This window comes from Lithobates pipiens, unplaced genomic scaffold (assembly GCF_037356315.1).
Source record: "Lithobates pipiens isolate NorthernLeopardFrog02 unplaced genomic scaffold, aLitPip1_a1.2 Scaffold_18, whole genome shotgun sequence".
Taxonomy (NCBI): domain Eukaryota; kingdom Metazoa; phylum Chordata; class Amphibia; order Anura; family Ranidae; genus Lithobates; species Lithobates pipiens.
In genome coordinates this window covers 492,873,114-492,889,342 of record NW_027507758.1, presented here as the reverse complement: position 1 = coordinate 492,889,342, position 16,229 = coordinate 492,873,114, and the positions used below count along the sequence as shown (strand labels likewise).

Sequence of the window (16,229 nt, the reverse complement as noted above, 5' to 3'; positions counted from 1 at the left end):
CCAAGAGAGCCCTTAAAGTTAGGCTAAATGAACATATTGGCAATATTAAGCGGGGCTTCGACAAGCACCCTGTTTCCAGACACTATGATGAGGTACATGACAGAAATCCCTCTAATACCCTGTACATGGGAATAGATAAGTACAGACCCCATTGGAGGGGAGGGTCACTGGTAAGGGATATCTCCCGTCTAGAGATGTCATGGATACATAGATTAAAAACATACGCCCCCTTTGGGATGAACGTCGACATTGACGTAAATGAGTTCATAAATAACGCTTAACGTAAGAGGGGGTGACCCCCCCCCCCCCTAAATTTTTCCCTTTGCCATATGTCACTCAGACTATTATATCTTTCTTCTATACAATATTTATGGATAATTAGTGTTACAATGGAGGACTATATCGGATGTGGTCTTTGTATGATTTTTGTTCAAATCTGTTGGAGAATAATTTGCGTCACTAACATTACACTTCCACCTTATATATTTTATATACATGTTAATGGTGCCACTGTAAAGAGAATATCATTTTTAATAACATGATGTTTGATTTTATGTAATTATTTTTATAATAATTAGATTGGGCAGATGTTCATATGTCTAGCGCTATACATTTAATGTAATTTTATCATTCATGTTTATTATTTTGATAATGTTTGCTTTTTGTTTACCATGGTCCCCTTGGATACGGGCCTGCCCCTCAGTGGCTACATACATATTTTTCCCTGTGTGGCGAGTGGAAAAAAAATATTATTATTACTATTTTTTCCAATGTTTTTGCCACTAGGACACCTACAAGGATATGGGGGATTGCTTATTGCCCGTTTCTGTGGGGGGGCAATAGCGATTTTGTCCCTTTTTGTTCCGTTCACTCCCTGTGTATTTTGAATGCGGGGTGGGGATTGAAAGCGAGGCCTGGTCCTTGCCTCGCCTCTATTCACTTCCGGGTGTGAGTTCACGTATGATGACCAGCAGGGAGCGATGCGTCGGTATGACGTAATCACGCTGCCAGCGGGGAGGCTGTGCCGCTCGGGACGCCATTTCCGCATTTGTGCGGAGATGTGAGTCCTGGCGCGGCTCTGATATCGAGGCGTGGTCCCCGCCGAAGTTCGGCGGGGAACCAACGGTGAATGGCCAATTGTTCGTGACGTCTGACAGTGCGTCACTTCCGGATTTACGCTGAGAGGGGTTCTCCGATACAGGTATGACATCGAGGCTCGGTTCCCGCTGATATCCAGCGGGGAACCAACGGTGATAGGCCAAGTGATTCACCTAGTGGGTTAGTGATTGGCTGATGTGCTATGACGCATTTTTGGCGCCATTACCGCCTTTGAACCGCCCACGATGTTTGTACCGCCCATGAGAGGGGGAGGCCCGGACTTTGGGATACCATTTAAAAAAGGGGGCAACATGGCGTGTCACCCGAGCCCCGAGAAGACGTGACATTTCACGAAACGCGTCGGGCGGTGTGACACGCTATTCATTGCCTCTGAACGAACTAACTGGTGAGGGTATTGGAGTGGAGGATTCGCGTCCGGCCGGCGCTACCTACTGTGACATGCCCCATTGTGCTTGACTTTTTGTAAGTGCATTTTCTGTTTTTTATTATTTTAATAAAACGTTTTTACACTATTTGGAGTTTTTTTCCTCCTCTTTATGGCTGACCGGTTATTGTCAAATATTGGAACCTGACTGTTTAACGATTTGACCTATGGGTGGAGCCTACGGACGTTTGAGGAGTATATACAGCCTGGTCTGACTTTTAGAGCATACAATCTTAGAACATCTGGTAAGGAGCCAATTTTCACTTATGGTGGTGGTGCACGTTTACAGTCGCTGAGCTGCTGGAATTTCTGAACAAGATCTTGGAAACACGTTAATATCACATTTTGACACGTGGTGTTTTCATTTTTATGGACTGATTATAACTAATTGGACAATTTATGGGATTATTATTAATTTGTTAACAATTTAATATATTTTTTTCACTTGAATCAATATTTTGTTCATCACCATCTGTTAACTAAACTTATAGGGCATTCATTTATACCTATTGAACTGTGGTTACAGACGTTACTATATACATATATTATTTCTTTTTCCTAGCACCATATTTTATTTTCTGTAGTAGTATTTACTGACACATTTTTTCACGATTTGTGGTATTGTAATATTTGACTCTTTTATTGGGATTACATACGACCCAAGTTCACACTTAGGACAGCGCGGTTCTTTTAGTAATTTATGTGAGCAGATATATTTTTGGGTATATAGCAGGACTGCAGCAGTATTGATGTGTGCACAAAGACACATTCTTTTCTGAATAGTAGGTAGTAGCGCGATTTTTTCACTATTTTCCTATAGTTTTTAGCTTTCTATTTGCTAAAACCTAAAATAAGAAACACTCAAGTAAAACCGCTGAAAAACAGCAAGGGAAACTACCAAAGATCCTCAGCTGAAGTGTGAGTGCAGCCATAGTGCCACATAAATTCTAGTGGTTTGTGAGACTGTGTATATGTGTTTTAGGAGAATTATCATATTTATCGCCATATAACATACACAGGCATATAACATGCACCTTCATTTTAGGAGGGAAGATATAGGAAAACAAGTCTACTTTCCCTCTCTACCCTTCCCTTTTAAAACCAACGAGAGAGCGGCTTAACAGAGCCTTCGTACCAGCCACTGATAGTCTCCCCAGGGCGTTATAACCCACCCCGTCTTTGACTGAACGAAAGGAGCGCGAGAAGGAGGGTCATCCCTTCCACCCTTTTTTGACTTCCGGCAATAGGTTTGTTAGCCCGACTTACTTCTTAAATCCCCCCCCCCCCCCCTCCGACTGGCTATCCCTAAATATTTTAATTACTCAATACTGTATACCACCATGCTTTCCCCTTGACCAAGGCTCCCACATTCTAATAAACTCTTTGAGGTTACATCTCCTTACATAAGCCGCTCTCTCTTTGGGGAGGGTTTTATTCATAACAGCAATCCAATTTTTGACAGTAGGGGCCACCTTCGATTGCCATCTTATTGCTAGCAATTTCCTAGCTTGGAATAAACTTCTCCAGATGGCTACCGTTTTACTCCTATTTTCCCCTAACTCCTGCCTGTATCCCAATAGACAGACCATTGCTTCTTTTTTTAATCTAATATCAAACGTTTCCTGCAGAATGTTAATCACTCCATCCCAATAGCGAAATAGCTTGGGGCATTTCCACATCAAATGTAGTAGGTCCCCCGAACCCCTACATCTCGGGCAGCAGTCATCTTCTATCTTACCAAACTTAAATAGCCATTTAGGAGTATAATATGCCCTGTTTAGCAGCATTAGCTGTGATATTTTTTGTGACGGAGCAACGGATACCAAGGAAGATGCCTCCAGTATCCTCCTCCACTGTTCTTGTGTTATTATTCTTATATCATGTTCCCATTTTAATTTTACTGAATCTAATTTCCTCTCGCCATTAACCTGTTTACTTATTTGTCCATATATTTCTGAAATTAAGCCTTTAATGACACTAGCCTGAGCTATACGTTGCAAAAGAGGGACTTCTTTCCAATACAGGGGTTGGTTTCTAAATTGAACTTTCAAAACCTGACTCACCTGAAGATAAGTAAAGTATGTATTTTGCGGTATATTAAATTCCCTTTTCAATACATCAACATTTTTCAGTGTATTTCCCATATATAGTTGCTGCAGTCTTTTTAATCCCAAGCCTTATTTTTTCCTATTGGTAATAGTTCCTGCAGATTGCTATTATTCCAAATAGGGGTAAATATATTAAAACCACTGTATTTCATTGCCTTTTTAATTGTTTTCCATATTTTAATAATCATTCTAGTTGTTGGATTCTTATAACTGAAAGAGTTAGCCTCTAATGTTTCGACTATTGTGTCATGCAGTGCTCCCGTTAGTAAGATTTTCCAGTTAGGGGTCCCTCCATTCGAATCCTCACAACCCATCAGATGTTGCAATTGTGAAGCATAATTATAATGCTCAGGATTGGGCAATGAAACCCCCCCCCTTCCCCTATTGGGAGTTGTAAAATATGCAGCCTAATTCTAGCTTGCCCCCCTTTCCAGATTAATTCCCTAAATAAACTTTCTATTTTATTAAACCATTTTTTAGGTATCCACACTGGGGCATTTTGTAATATGTACAGAAGTTGGGGCAGCCACACCATTATTATCAAGCTACATCTGCCTGCTGTTGATAATGGCAACTGTTTCCAAATATACATTTTTTTTTTCATCTAGCAAGTAGTGGGACAAGATTTTTATTTAAATATTGGTTGGGATCTCTAGTTATTATAATCCCCAAATATTTCAATGCGTCTACAACTGCCAACTAGGACAGCACAGGTATTATTGCTTCTTTAGTTATATGTAGCGGAAGTAATTCAGACTTCGTCCAATTTATTTCCAACCCAGAAAACCCACCAAACTTTACCACCGTGCCCATTGCCCTCAATAATGAGTCCCTCGCATCTCCCAAGAACAATAATATATCGTCTGCATATAACGCTATTTTCTCCTCACCCGTAGTTATCTGAAAACCCATTATTTCCGGGTTTTTCTTATGGAGATAGCCAGAATTTTTGCATCTGCACATAGAAGTGATATTGGCCTGTATGCAGCAACATCCAGTGGATCCTTCCCCTCTTTGTGAAGCACAATAATAATTGCTTCCAACATTGAAGCGGGTAAATGACCCACCTCCAGTGCGCCTCTCAATGTTTTTAAAAGTTCAGGGATCAGTACTTCCCCATAGTATTTATATGTTTCGACTGGCAAGCCATCTGGGCCGGGGGCTTTTTGATTGGCCATATCGGTGACTGCCTGCTGCAATTCCATAAGTGAGATTGGTGTTTCCAAATCCTCCCTCTCTTCTTGTGTTATTTTAGGTATCTCCAAATTCTCTAAAAACTCTTCCATTTGTTCCCTCCCACTTCTTGCCCTAGCGGTATATAATTCCTTGTAGTATTCCTTAAAGGTAAATATTTTTTTGGGGGTTTGAAGTTATCTCCCCACCCATAGTCCTGATAACAGAAATAGTGGATGCTGGGGCATTGGACTTTACCACTTGCGCCAGCATCCTCCCTACGAATTCACCTTCCATAAAGTGGGCCTGACGCTGTAGAAGATGTTTTGTCTCCACCCTCTGCATACAGATCAGTTTATATTCCTATTTATCCAGCCAGGCTGTTTTCCTTTCTAGTGATGGAACAGATATATAGTTGTTCTCAGTGGTAACTACCTCTCTTCTGCATCTTTCCTCACGGGCCCCCTCAGTTTTATTATATTTAGCCACCTGTTGTATTAAGTTACCCCAGAGAAATGCTTTCAACGTATCCCAGATTACTCCTGGCGTTGCTGTACCCACATTGAATTCTCTAAATTCTTTTAATTTTTGTAGAATACCATCCCTATCTTTGATTAATTCAAACCAGTATGGGTTTATTTTCCACTCCTTCTGCACCCTTTCCTCATTTGATATAAACGTAATTAACGGAGAGTGATCTGATATCCCTCTTGGCCAATATATTACTTTTTCTATACCCTGTAGTATTTTTTCCTTACCCAATGACAAATCAATTCTGGAGAGTGTGTAATGCATAGCTGAATAACAAGAATATTGCTGAACGCCTGGATTCCGCACTCTCCAGAGATCATACCATCCCGCTTCCTCTAAAAACTGATAAAATGTTCCCTTCTCCCTCCCCTCTATTATCTTCTGGGCTGGCAACCTATCTAACTTATTATCCAGGACTTCAATGAAATCACCTACTACTATAGTTGGAACTTCTTGCTTATCCAACGAGAACTCATTGAGTTTAAGCAGAACGTCTATTTTAAATGGTGGAGGAATATAAGCGTTTGCCAGCACAAACGCACTATTATCAATTAAACAATAAAGAAAAGCATAGCGACCGAGAACATCTATACTAGATTGCCTGTATGAAAAATTCACCCTGGACTTCACCAACACCCTTACCCCCTTACTATATGCACCATGTGTTGAGTGGTACTGATTTTGATATTTTTTCTAATCTGTTGAGCTGTTAAGTTGTTAAGTGCGTTTCCTGCAGGCAAACCAGTTCTACCCCACCTTGCTCTAGTAAGGAAAATACTGCAGCTTTCTTACCTACTGTACCCAACCCTCTTACATTCCAAGATTACATTTTTTGTGTTCTATTTTGCATTTAAGCATCTACCTTATAATATGTACCATATGTACTATCACCCATTACGTACCTATATTTATTCCCTTTTTCCCCTGTCTACCTCCCATTTATATTCATCCCTATATAATACACACCTCATTTCTCCATATTTGCCTCATGTGCCTTATGTGTCTTACTTTAGTGTCACTTACTCCCTTCTTTAGCAAAGTGCTATTCTTTAACCCGTACTTCCTCAAACTTATACCTTGAGTCAAGCCAGTGTACCCCTTCCCTCCTCCCACACCAATCTCCCCCCCTCTTGTCCCCCCTTAACCCCCACCAGTTCCTACCCCCTCCCTCCCCCACTTTTTTTGGTGACCCCCTAGGGGGCTTACAGTGCCCATTTCCCATTCCATTTGCACCTCCCTTCCTTGCGCCCTTTCACTACCTTCCATCACTCCTTTTGCACCCACCCATTGTGCTAAACTCCCCTCTCCACCCAGAATTCCGCCCAATTCCACCCGAGTGTTGTAAACTATACCTTTATAAGTTATAAAACAACATTAATACATTTATCAGAGTGTCCATAATTGCTCCATGTTTTCCTCCAGCCAGTTCTCAACCCCAGCCGGTGAATTAAAAATCTGATTAGCGCCCAACGCCATTACTGTCAGTTTTGCGGGGTAGAGAAGGGCATAAGACACTTTGAGTTTTTGTAGGGCACGTTTAACCTGGGCATACTCCATTCTTCTTTTTTGAAGGTCCAGTGAAAAATCAGAATAAAAAGAAATTTTTACACCATTGAAAAATATAGTTCCTGCTTCTCTAGCTTTCTGTAGTAGTAGTACTTTATCCTTGTAATTCAAAAATTTCAATAATAAAGCCCAAGGGTATCCTCCTGCAGGGGGGTGGGGTTTAAAAGGGACTCTATGTGCTCTTACTATACAAAATTAAGCTGAGAATGCCTCCTTCCCAAAAAGCTCAATTAGCCACTTTTCAAAAAATTCTGTAGGGTTCAGACCCTCACTTTTTTCCGGTAGACCAACCACCCGTATGTTATCTCTTCGGCTTCTATTTTCCATTTCTTCTAATCTAGAGGCCTGTTTGAGCATCTGACCTTGTATCATTTTCAGTTATTTTACCACAGGTGCCATATCATCTTCCAGCTGGCTAACTCTTCCCTCAAGTGCCGTTGTCCTTTCTACTATTTTCTGAAATTCACCTGTCACCGTGTTTATATCCTCCTTGACCCCCTTTATTTGTTCCCCTAGGTCTTTAACTGACTCATTGCATGTTATTACTGCTTTAACCCCCCTAGCGGTAATCCCGAGTCTGGCTCGGGTTGGGATTTCACTAACAGGAGCGGTAACCCCGTACCAGACTTGGGATCGCATCGCTGGATGCAGGGGAGGACACAGGGAGAGTTACTTACCTTGTCCCCTGGATCCAGCTATGTCCTCCGCGCTGTGTGATCGAGCTGTTCTCCGCTTGATTCACAGTGCCGAATGCCGCCGAGCTCCGTTCCCTGCGACGTTACGGCGCACGGGAGCGAAGAACGGCGGCAAATTCAAAAAGGTAAAAAGACACAAAACACACACAGCACTGTAATCTTACAGATTACAGTACTGTATTAAAAAATACACACACCCTTTGTCCCTAGTGGTCTGTGCAGTGCCCTGTAGGCACTTTTATATTATAAATACTGTTTTTTCTGCCTGGAATTTGGAAATTGCCCATAGCAACCAAAACGTGCCCCCTTTTCAGTGTTTTAGGATTTGATTACATTATTGAATAATTTTTATTATTCATTATTATATTATAAACTTTATCATACCCGGGATGTCTGCTAGACTCTGGTTTGAACAGATTTAAGAGAGTTATTCCTAAGAATTACAGGACTACAAAATAAAACGCCAAATTTCCATGCAAAATAATTGTACCGCTTTCAGCACCTAAATCCAGACTGAATCATACCGCCAGGGAGGTTAAACCCATCTAATAATGTTGGCTCTCGCTCCATTAAAGTGTAGTCCGTAATTTCTGAGATCCCGGTTGCTTTTTCCCCTTGGTCAGGTAACCCCGGGTTTTTACTATGCTGTCCCCGGGATGGCTGTACCCGCGGTGTGGAGCCAGATGCATGAGCCTGGCCCTGGCCTTGGCTTTTTCTATCCGCAGTGCTCCCTTGTTGCGATTTTGTCTGCAACCCCTTCTTAGGGGCAGATTGTGCTGGAGTGTGTGCATACTGCTCCAATTTTGCGGCTGCTGCAGTAGCAGCTGAACCCGCTTGGTGAGGGTTTTTATCCTTGGCAGAGCGTAATTGCTGCATTCTGCCCCCCTTTAACTCACAGGGATTTACTCCCACAGGGCTACTTTGCACCCTTACTTAACTTCACAAGTCGCAGGGGGGGGGGGGAGGAGAGACTCTCTCTCTTTTTTTTTATAAACAGATTATATTTCAGCGGGGAACACCGTTAAATGTCTGTATTCAATAATACTTCTGTGAACATTTCCATACACTCTTCACATACGTTCACATGTTTATTTCTATTGGCACCAATAACCAGGATATAAATGCATTTCAGCCAGAGTTTTAACCAATATACATAGGCTCCACTTCAATTAATTTCACCAGCAGTATCTCAGTCTTAACAAGCTAGCAAGCATGTAGCACACATTTAGCAGAGGTTAGGAATTCACAGGCACTTTGCTTTCATAAAGATTACCATAATGAAATAGAGCCCAGTCCATATTAATGAAGCCACTGTAGAATCAACACAAGCCAGAGCAGCCTTCAAGGCACATGTTATGTCCACACAAAGCCAAAGCTCTCCCTTCCTCTGGCCCCCACCGTGCTGCTAAGGAAAGAGTGGATGGATGGATGGCTCTCACCGCACAACAGCATCACCAGCAGCTGCCTCTGTACCTCATACTCCTTGTGCTGCCTTGTGCTGCCTCCTGACCACCGTTATGCCGTTATACCGCCAGGTTACCCGCCAGTGTCAGTTCCTCCGCTCTGTCAAGCAGTGAGAGAGGGCGGGATGGGGGAGTCAGTACTCCGGGGTCACAGCCCTCACTCAGCTCCACTCATCTCCAGTGTTCACCACCCTCCACACACCTGCAGCTCCACACACACTCACACGTCCAGCCAACTCAAATTTTAAATAAAGAACTTTGAAGCAAAATAAGGGTCAGTGCCCATTAATGCAGCCTCACCATTGCCCATCTGCAACCTGATCAATGTCATCTGCAGCCTCACAATTGCCCACCAATGCAACTTGATCAATGCCCATCTGCAGCCTGATCATTGCCCATATGCAGCCTCACCATTGCCATGAATGCAGCCTGATCATTGCCCATCTGCAGCCTCACCTCATATTACTGCTGCCTCGGAGGGGGGGGGGAGGGGCGGGATGAGCGCCGTCAGATTACTTGCAGTGAGAATCTCCTGTTTACTCGGCGGCCTCTTTAATACAAAGTCCCGCTTCCTGGACCGGCTTCTATGATAGACAGGACACTGGTCCAATGCCGGCCCAGGAGACGGGACTTCCTATTACTGAGGCCATTTAGTAAACGGTAGATTCTTGCTGTATGTAATCTGATGTCGCTCATCCTGTCCTCCACCCCCTTCCCTCCTAGGCAGCCCAAATTGCAGTATCGGCGTATAACATGCACACACTATTTGCACCCCATTTTCAGGGTGAAAAAGTGTGTGTTATACGCCAATACATACAATATATCATCTGGTTGGTAGTGCAGATTTGTAATAAACATTTGATTTAATTTTAATAAACATAATATATTTATTTTATATATATATATATATATATATATATATATATATATATATATATATATATATATATATATATTTCCAATTATGTAGATAAGAACAGTATAAACTTTTATTTGTTTTGTGTGTTGTGTCACATATTAAAAGTAAATACTAGTGGTGTAGTGGTGTAGATAATTTTTCTGATGAGTTCTGTGGCCTAGCATGGAGACTTACCATGCCTTTCACATGTAGCTCGTGTTTGTCCAGGTGGAGTTTTTGTACCAGCAATCTCTGCTCCCATTGCGCTGACACACCAGCAGTGCCCGGTGCTGCCATTGCACTGCTGTGCTTGGTAATTGCCCTTTTCATCACACTGTGGAATATAATGACCAATTATCTTCTTTGCCAGAGCTTCTTGACGCTGCTTCAAACATGTTGTCAAGTCTGTCAACATACACAGAAAAGATTAATGATAACCAAAGCTCTTTGCAAGGAAAATGTTCCAAATTTATGAACAGGATTGTAAAATCTTGAATTGGTGGCAGGAAATGCCAAAAAAAAACTGCAATCTGTAGACAATGAATGGAGAACCTTTATCCCTAGAAACAAATCTGAGCAGTTGGTAGAGCTAGATGGGCCACAACTTGGGAAGGCAAATTGCAGAGCCATTACAGCTTCATATGTACAGAGCGTAATGGAAAGACTCCAAGGAGGAGAATAAGCAGGGGTTTCTGGAAACTAGATGAAGCTAAAGATTCTTTTTGATGTCTGCATCCACCTGTATTATTTTTCAAACTGATCCCTGTTCCAGTGGAGTCCTGAGGATCCTAGGTCCAGGCTGTACACAGGGTCACAACTTTTATTCATGTTGGGAATATCCCTTGCCAGTGCTAATCCCCACCCTTACCACTCAACTGTCAAAGGTCAAAGCAGTCAAACCAGTGATGGCAAACCTTTTTGAGCCTGAGTGCCCAAACAGCGACACAAAAGCAACTCATTTATTTCAAAGTGCCAACAAAGAATTAAACCTACCAGTGGCTCTGTACAGAGGATGGGACTGATCATCCCTCTGAATGGCACAATCAGGAAGCAGAGCTTGTATATTTAGTAAGTAAATACGGCTATATATATTTGTTGACTGGGCTTGTGCACCTAAAACAAAGCTGAGTGGGCAAGTTTTCTCTTTATTTTTTCCTTTTCAAATTAGTCTTTTGCAGGTCCATCCCAGGTCAACAACCTTTTTTTTTAAACAAAAACATTTATAAGAGCTTTCCAGCCCAGTGATACACCGGAGTGACAGAATTTTTTTCTTTCAGTTGGTGTTCCTAATATGACTATGTGTTCTAATCTTGTGATTTTAAGGCTAGAGTAACCACAGGTCTAGGTGGGTGGTAGCACAAGAACTTGGCCTATGGAAGAAGGAAGTATAATTCCCATCTTGCCTTCAAGACAATATATTCCAAGCCCACACTCACCAAAGTCCTCTCCAGAGTCAATCAATATGATGATGTAAATAAGTATATTTATGACAGGAATACACAGAGAATTTGGAGAACTGAGTCTTACCCAATAGCGGTCCGTCCTTAGGGGGCGCTCGGGCGCCGCCCCCCAAGCTTATAAAAAAAAGTAACTTTAAGAGTGACCGGGCGCCGGACATGCGGCGGTCTATGGGAAACTTCCCAGCCTGCGATCAGCTGATTGCAGGCTGGGAAGCTGATTTGCCCGTGTTTAGGGTGTGTGCAATGCACAAGCTGTGTGTCCGCACACACTCCCACTCTCCTGGGATTGGTCAGATTTACTATTATTAGCCTAGGATTGGCTGGCAGGGACCGGAGGAAAGGACAGTGGGCGGCCGCTCACTGGTTTCCCGGTCACAGGGGGAGGAGTCGACCTTTAGTATGTGTGTATGCATGCAGTGCGGTGGACTGGATTCAGAGAGACAGAGGAGCGGCTGCGGCGCCATTGAAGGTAAGTCAGTGCACTGCTGTGCAGCGCTGACACACTGTTTCTTTCCCCTCATTCCGCACAGCCACACACACATGCTGCCTCTCTGTCTGACTCTCTGCACAGCGCCCAGTCCCACACTGTCTCTCTGCCGGGTCTGACAATTTTATCACAAGCAATAAGCAGATGATGGCTGACCCAAGCAGTGAGTACAGTGATGGGGGAGGAGCTGCAAGAGATCACGGCCGCTGTGTGAGTTCACACAGAGACACAGAGAAATGCAGGGGAATCCCCAGCGCTGCCATTGCCAATGAAGCCAATCCCCACCACCACCGCTGATTCCATCCCACCCCCCAGCACTGACACTGACTCATCCCAACTCCTCTCAGCGCTGATACTCCTCCCATCTCACCCCAGCACTGACACTCCTCCCATCTCCCCCCAGCACCGACACTCATCCCATCTCCACCCAGCACCGACACTCATCCCATCTCCACCCAGCACCGACACTCATCCCATCTCCCCCCAGCACCGACACTCATCCCATCTCCCCCCAGCACCGACGCTCATCCCATCTCCCCCCAGCACTGACACTGACGCCACCTCCCCAGCGCTGACACTGATGCCACCCCCCCAGCACTGCCACTGAAGCCAACCCCTAGCAATGACACTGATGCCACCCCCCAGCAATGACTCTGACGCCAACCCCCCCCCCAGCACTCACACAATGCTACATGCCAATGGAAAAAATATACCGCGCTAAGAAAAAAACATAAATACAAATCAACTATATGTGAAACAGGCTGCAGAAATAGATGTGATATAACACCCAACAAATATGCAAAAATAGAAAACTGCGCCAACCCTATACTAATGAAATTAATAATACTAAAAAATATATATTAGAAAATATTATAAATAAAAATAAAAATAAAAAATGAAATATATTATCAAAATGTGTGAGTGATTAACACAAATAATTATAACAATAAGAACACCTTAAGTGCAAAATAAAACACAAAAATACATCAAGAGATAGTGTCATAAACAAAAAAGTCCCATCGGAAAAAGTTCATATGTGAATCTGGATAAACGTTTGTGACACCGCAGTGATTCAACACGATCCAAAAGCGCATAAAAGTGCCCGTCACCGTATATTAGATGCGCTTACCAGAAAATAGGCAAGTTAGGGCGTTTATATAAACTCAATGGGTCCCATCAGAAGATATCCTCCTCTTTAGTGGGTCAACTCTTCATCTCATACTAGTGCCCTCCAGATAATAATGATACTTCGTGATCCCAAATGGGGAGCTCAGTGATGCCCAAAAAAGAAAAGAGCTAACATGGCATAATATCGTTTGGATACTTTATTAAAGGAAAAAAGGTAGCACACTTACATGTGTATGGATAGTTTACAGCTTGTATAACGGTATAAAAGCAGCCGGCCGGCAGAAACAGGAGCCCGTCCTCCTCTCAAACAGCGTGGATAGCGTCACTACGTGCCCTCCCAGACGCGTTTCGTCACATCTGACGTTGTCAATGGGGAACCTGCTACATGCCAGGCTTGTGAGAAATGCTATATGCCAGGCTTGTGAGAAATGCTATATGCCAGGCTTTGTGAGCAATGCTATATGCCAGGCTTTGTGAGCAATGCTATATGCCAGGATTGTGAGAAATGCTATATACCAGGCTTGCGAGAAATGCTATATGCCAGGCTCTGTGTGAAATGTTATATACCAGGCTTTGTGAGAAATGTTATATACCAGGCTTTGTGAGAAATGCTATTATATACCAAGCTTTGTGAGAAATGCTATTATATGCCAGGCTTTGTGAGAAATGCTATTATATGCCAGGCTTTGTGAGAAATGCTATATACCAGGCTTTGTGAGAAATGCTATTATATGCCAGGCTTTGTAAGAAATGCTATATGCGAGGCTTTGTGAGAAATGCTATATGCCCGGCTTTGTGAGAAATGTTATATACCAGGCTTTGTGAGAATGCTATTATATACCAGGCTTTGTGAGAAATTCTATATACCAGGCTTTGTGAGAAATGCTATTATCTTCCAGGCTTTGTGAGAAACGTTATATACCAGGCTTTGTGAGAAATGCTATTATATGCCAGGCTTTGTGAAAAATGCTATATGTCAGGCTTTGTGAGAAATGCTGTATACTTCTAACACTGAGTGGAAGCAAGTGGAATACAGGGGACGGAGTGAGTGGATTATATAAGGGGTGTGGCTTATAATAAGTGGGAGGGACAAACCAGGAAGGGGCGGGGTCTGGCCCCCCCTATCCTAAAACGTCACCAGCCGCTACTGGTCTTACCTTGTTTTTTACATGTAGCTGGTGTTTGTCCAGGTGGCGTTTTTGTTCCAGCAATCTCTTCTCCAATTGCATTAACACACCAGCAGTACCCAGTGCTGCCATGGCACTGCTGTGGTTGGTAACTGCCCTTTTCATCACACTGAGGAGCAAAACCACCTATCACTTTCTTGTCTCCTCCCAGAGCTACCTGACGTTCCTTCAAGCATTGTGTCAAGTCTGTCAACATATACAGGAAAGAACAGAGATTACAGAGAACACACTCATAAGGGCATAAATGTCTAGAAATAGTAACAGTATAATAAGGAACACTGCATTACTGCTGTGAAAAAGTATTAAGGTGTATCTAAAACCTCTGTAATGTCTATGTATTTTAAAAAGTTAATTCTTTTTTTTTTTAATACGCTCTGATTTAATTGAACCATTTGCTGTCTGGATTAATGTTGGCATTTTTCACATTCATGTTAATATCTGAATTTATGGGGTTGGAAAACTACTTAGAAACCTCAAACATTATATGTATTCTGAAAGCAGAGGCCCTGCAGAATGAAATAGTTGTTGTTCCAATTTTTCATGTCACACAATATTTACGCAGTCAAATCAAACACAAAATTTCAGGTAAAAATACACAAATTAATTTTAGTGCACACAAAACAACATTTTTGGAATAATATAAAAGATGACGTTGTATCGAGTAAATAGATACCAAAAATGTCTTTCTAAGAGGGAGGGTCAGGATATACAAGACGTAATAACTGTGGGAGATGTGCTGATGGAGAAAATAAATGTACAGTTGTTAGGTGGGGGCCAGAGGCTTCTCTGAAGAGATTCGTTTTTAGGGATCTTCTGAAAGTGGACAAAGTAGGAGATAGTCGGACAGATTGGGGTAGAGCATTCCAGAGGATGGGAGAGTGCTTGGGAGAAGTCCTGGAGGTAAGCATGGGATGAGGTGACGAGTGAGCTAGAGAGCAGGAGGTCTTGGGAGGAGTGAAGAGAACAATTTGGTTAGTATTTTGAGACCAGGTTAGTGATTTAGCTGGGGACCAGGTTGTGGATGGCTTTATAAGTTATTGTTAGTATCTTGAATTTAATTTGTTGGCAGCCAGTGGAGGGATTGGCAGAGAGGGTAGCAGACGCCAAGCGGTTTGTAAGGTGGATGAGTCCTGCAGAAGTGTTCTTGAAAGCCAATAGACAGCTTAGCTTGAGCTGCTGGGCTGCCTACAGGCCCCATTCACACCTGAGCATTTTGCAGCTTTAAGCTCCAATAAGCTTAACATCAAAAGTGTAGTGTGGCTTGTATCTTGAAAATGTACAAGCTTAAAGTATTTTTGCCCACAATAGAATTCAATGAAAACACATGAAAGCATTCAAAAGGAGGCAAAAATGCATGCATCCCACATTTTACTTCCTATAGTTATTAGCTTTCTATTGGCTACAACTTAAAATAAGAAGCACTCAAGTGAAACGGCTGAAAAACAGCTGGTAAAACTACCAAAGATGCTCAGCTGAAGTGTGAGTTCAGCCGTAGTGCCACACAAATTTTCTAGTGGTTTGTGAGACTGTGTATATGTGTCTTAGGAGAATTATTTCATGTGGTTAGTATTGAGGATTTGTAATAAATATTTGATTAAATTCAATTTCAATAAACTTAAAAAAAATATATATATATATATATATTTATATATGTACCGTATATACTCGAGTATAAGCCGAGATTTTCAGCCTCTTTTTTGAGGCTGAAAGTGCCCCCCTCGGCTTATACTCGAGTCATCGCTGTCTGTCTGCCCGATCAGCGTGTCGAGCAGACAGACAGCGGCCATTCTAGGATTCAAAGGCCGCGCCTCCCTCTCCGCCTTCGCCTGTGATAGGCGGAACACTGAATTTCCCAGCAGTCTGTGTTCCGCCTATCACGGACATCCTCTCATCCTCGTCCGTAGTATGAAGATGAGCGGACGTCCATGATAGGCGGACCACTGACTGCTGGGAAATTGAGTGTTCCGCCTATCACGGACATCCGATAGGC

At 42.7% G+C, this 16,229-nt stretch overlaps 1 protein-coding gene across 3 annotated transcripts in view; it reads right to left on the bottom strand.

The window, feature by feature from the left end:
- Positions 1 to 16,229, bottom strand: part of LOC143988774 (thyroglobulin-like) — a 308,918-nt gene that overhangs the window by 251,468 nt on the left and 41,221 nt on the right. For all 3 annotated transcript variants that reach the window (XM_077488623.1, XM_077488624.1, XM_077488625.1), the window contains exons 5-6: positions 14,210 to 14,425; positions 10,173 to 10,382 (exon numbers count right to left, since the gene is read on the bottom strand). In XM_077488623.1, the coding sequence (XP_077344749.1) occupies positions 10,173 to 10,382; positions 14,210 to 14,425 (426 nt within the window). The remainder of the gene's footprint in view (positions 1 to 10,172; positions 10,383 to 14,209; positions 14,426 to 16,229) is intronic.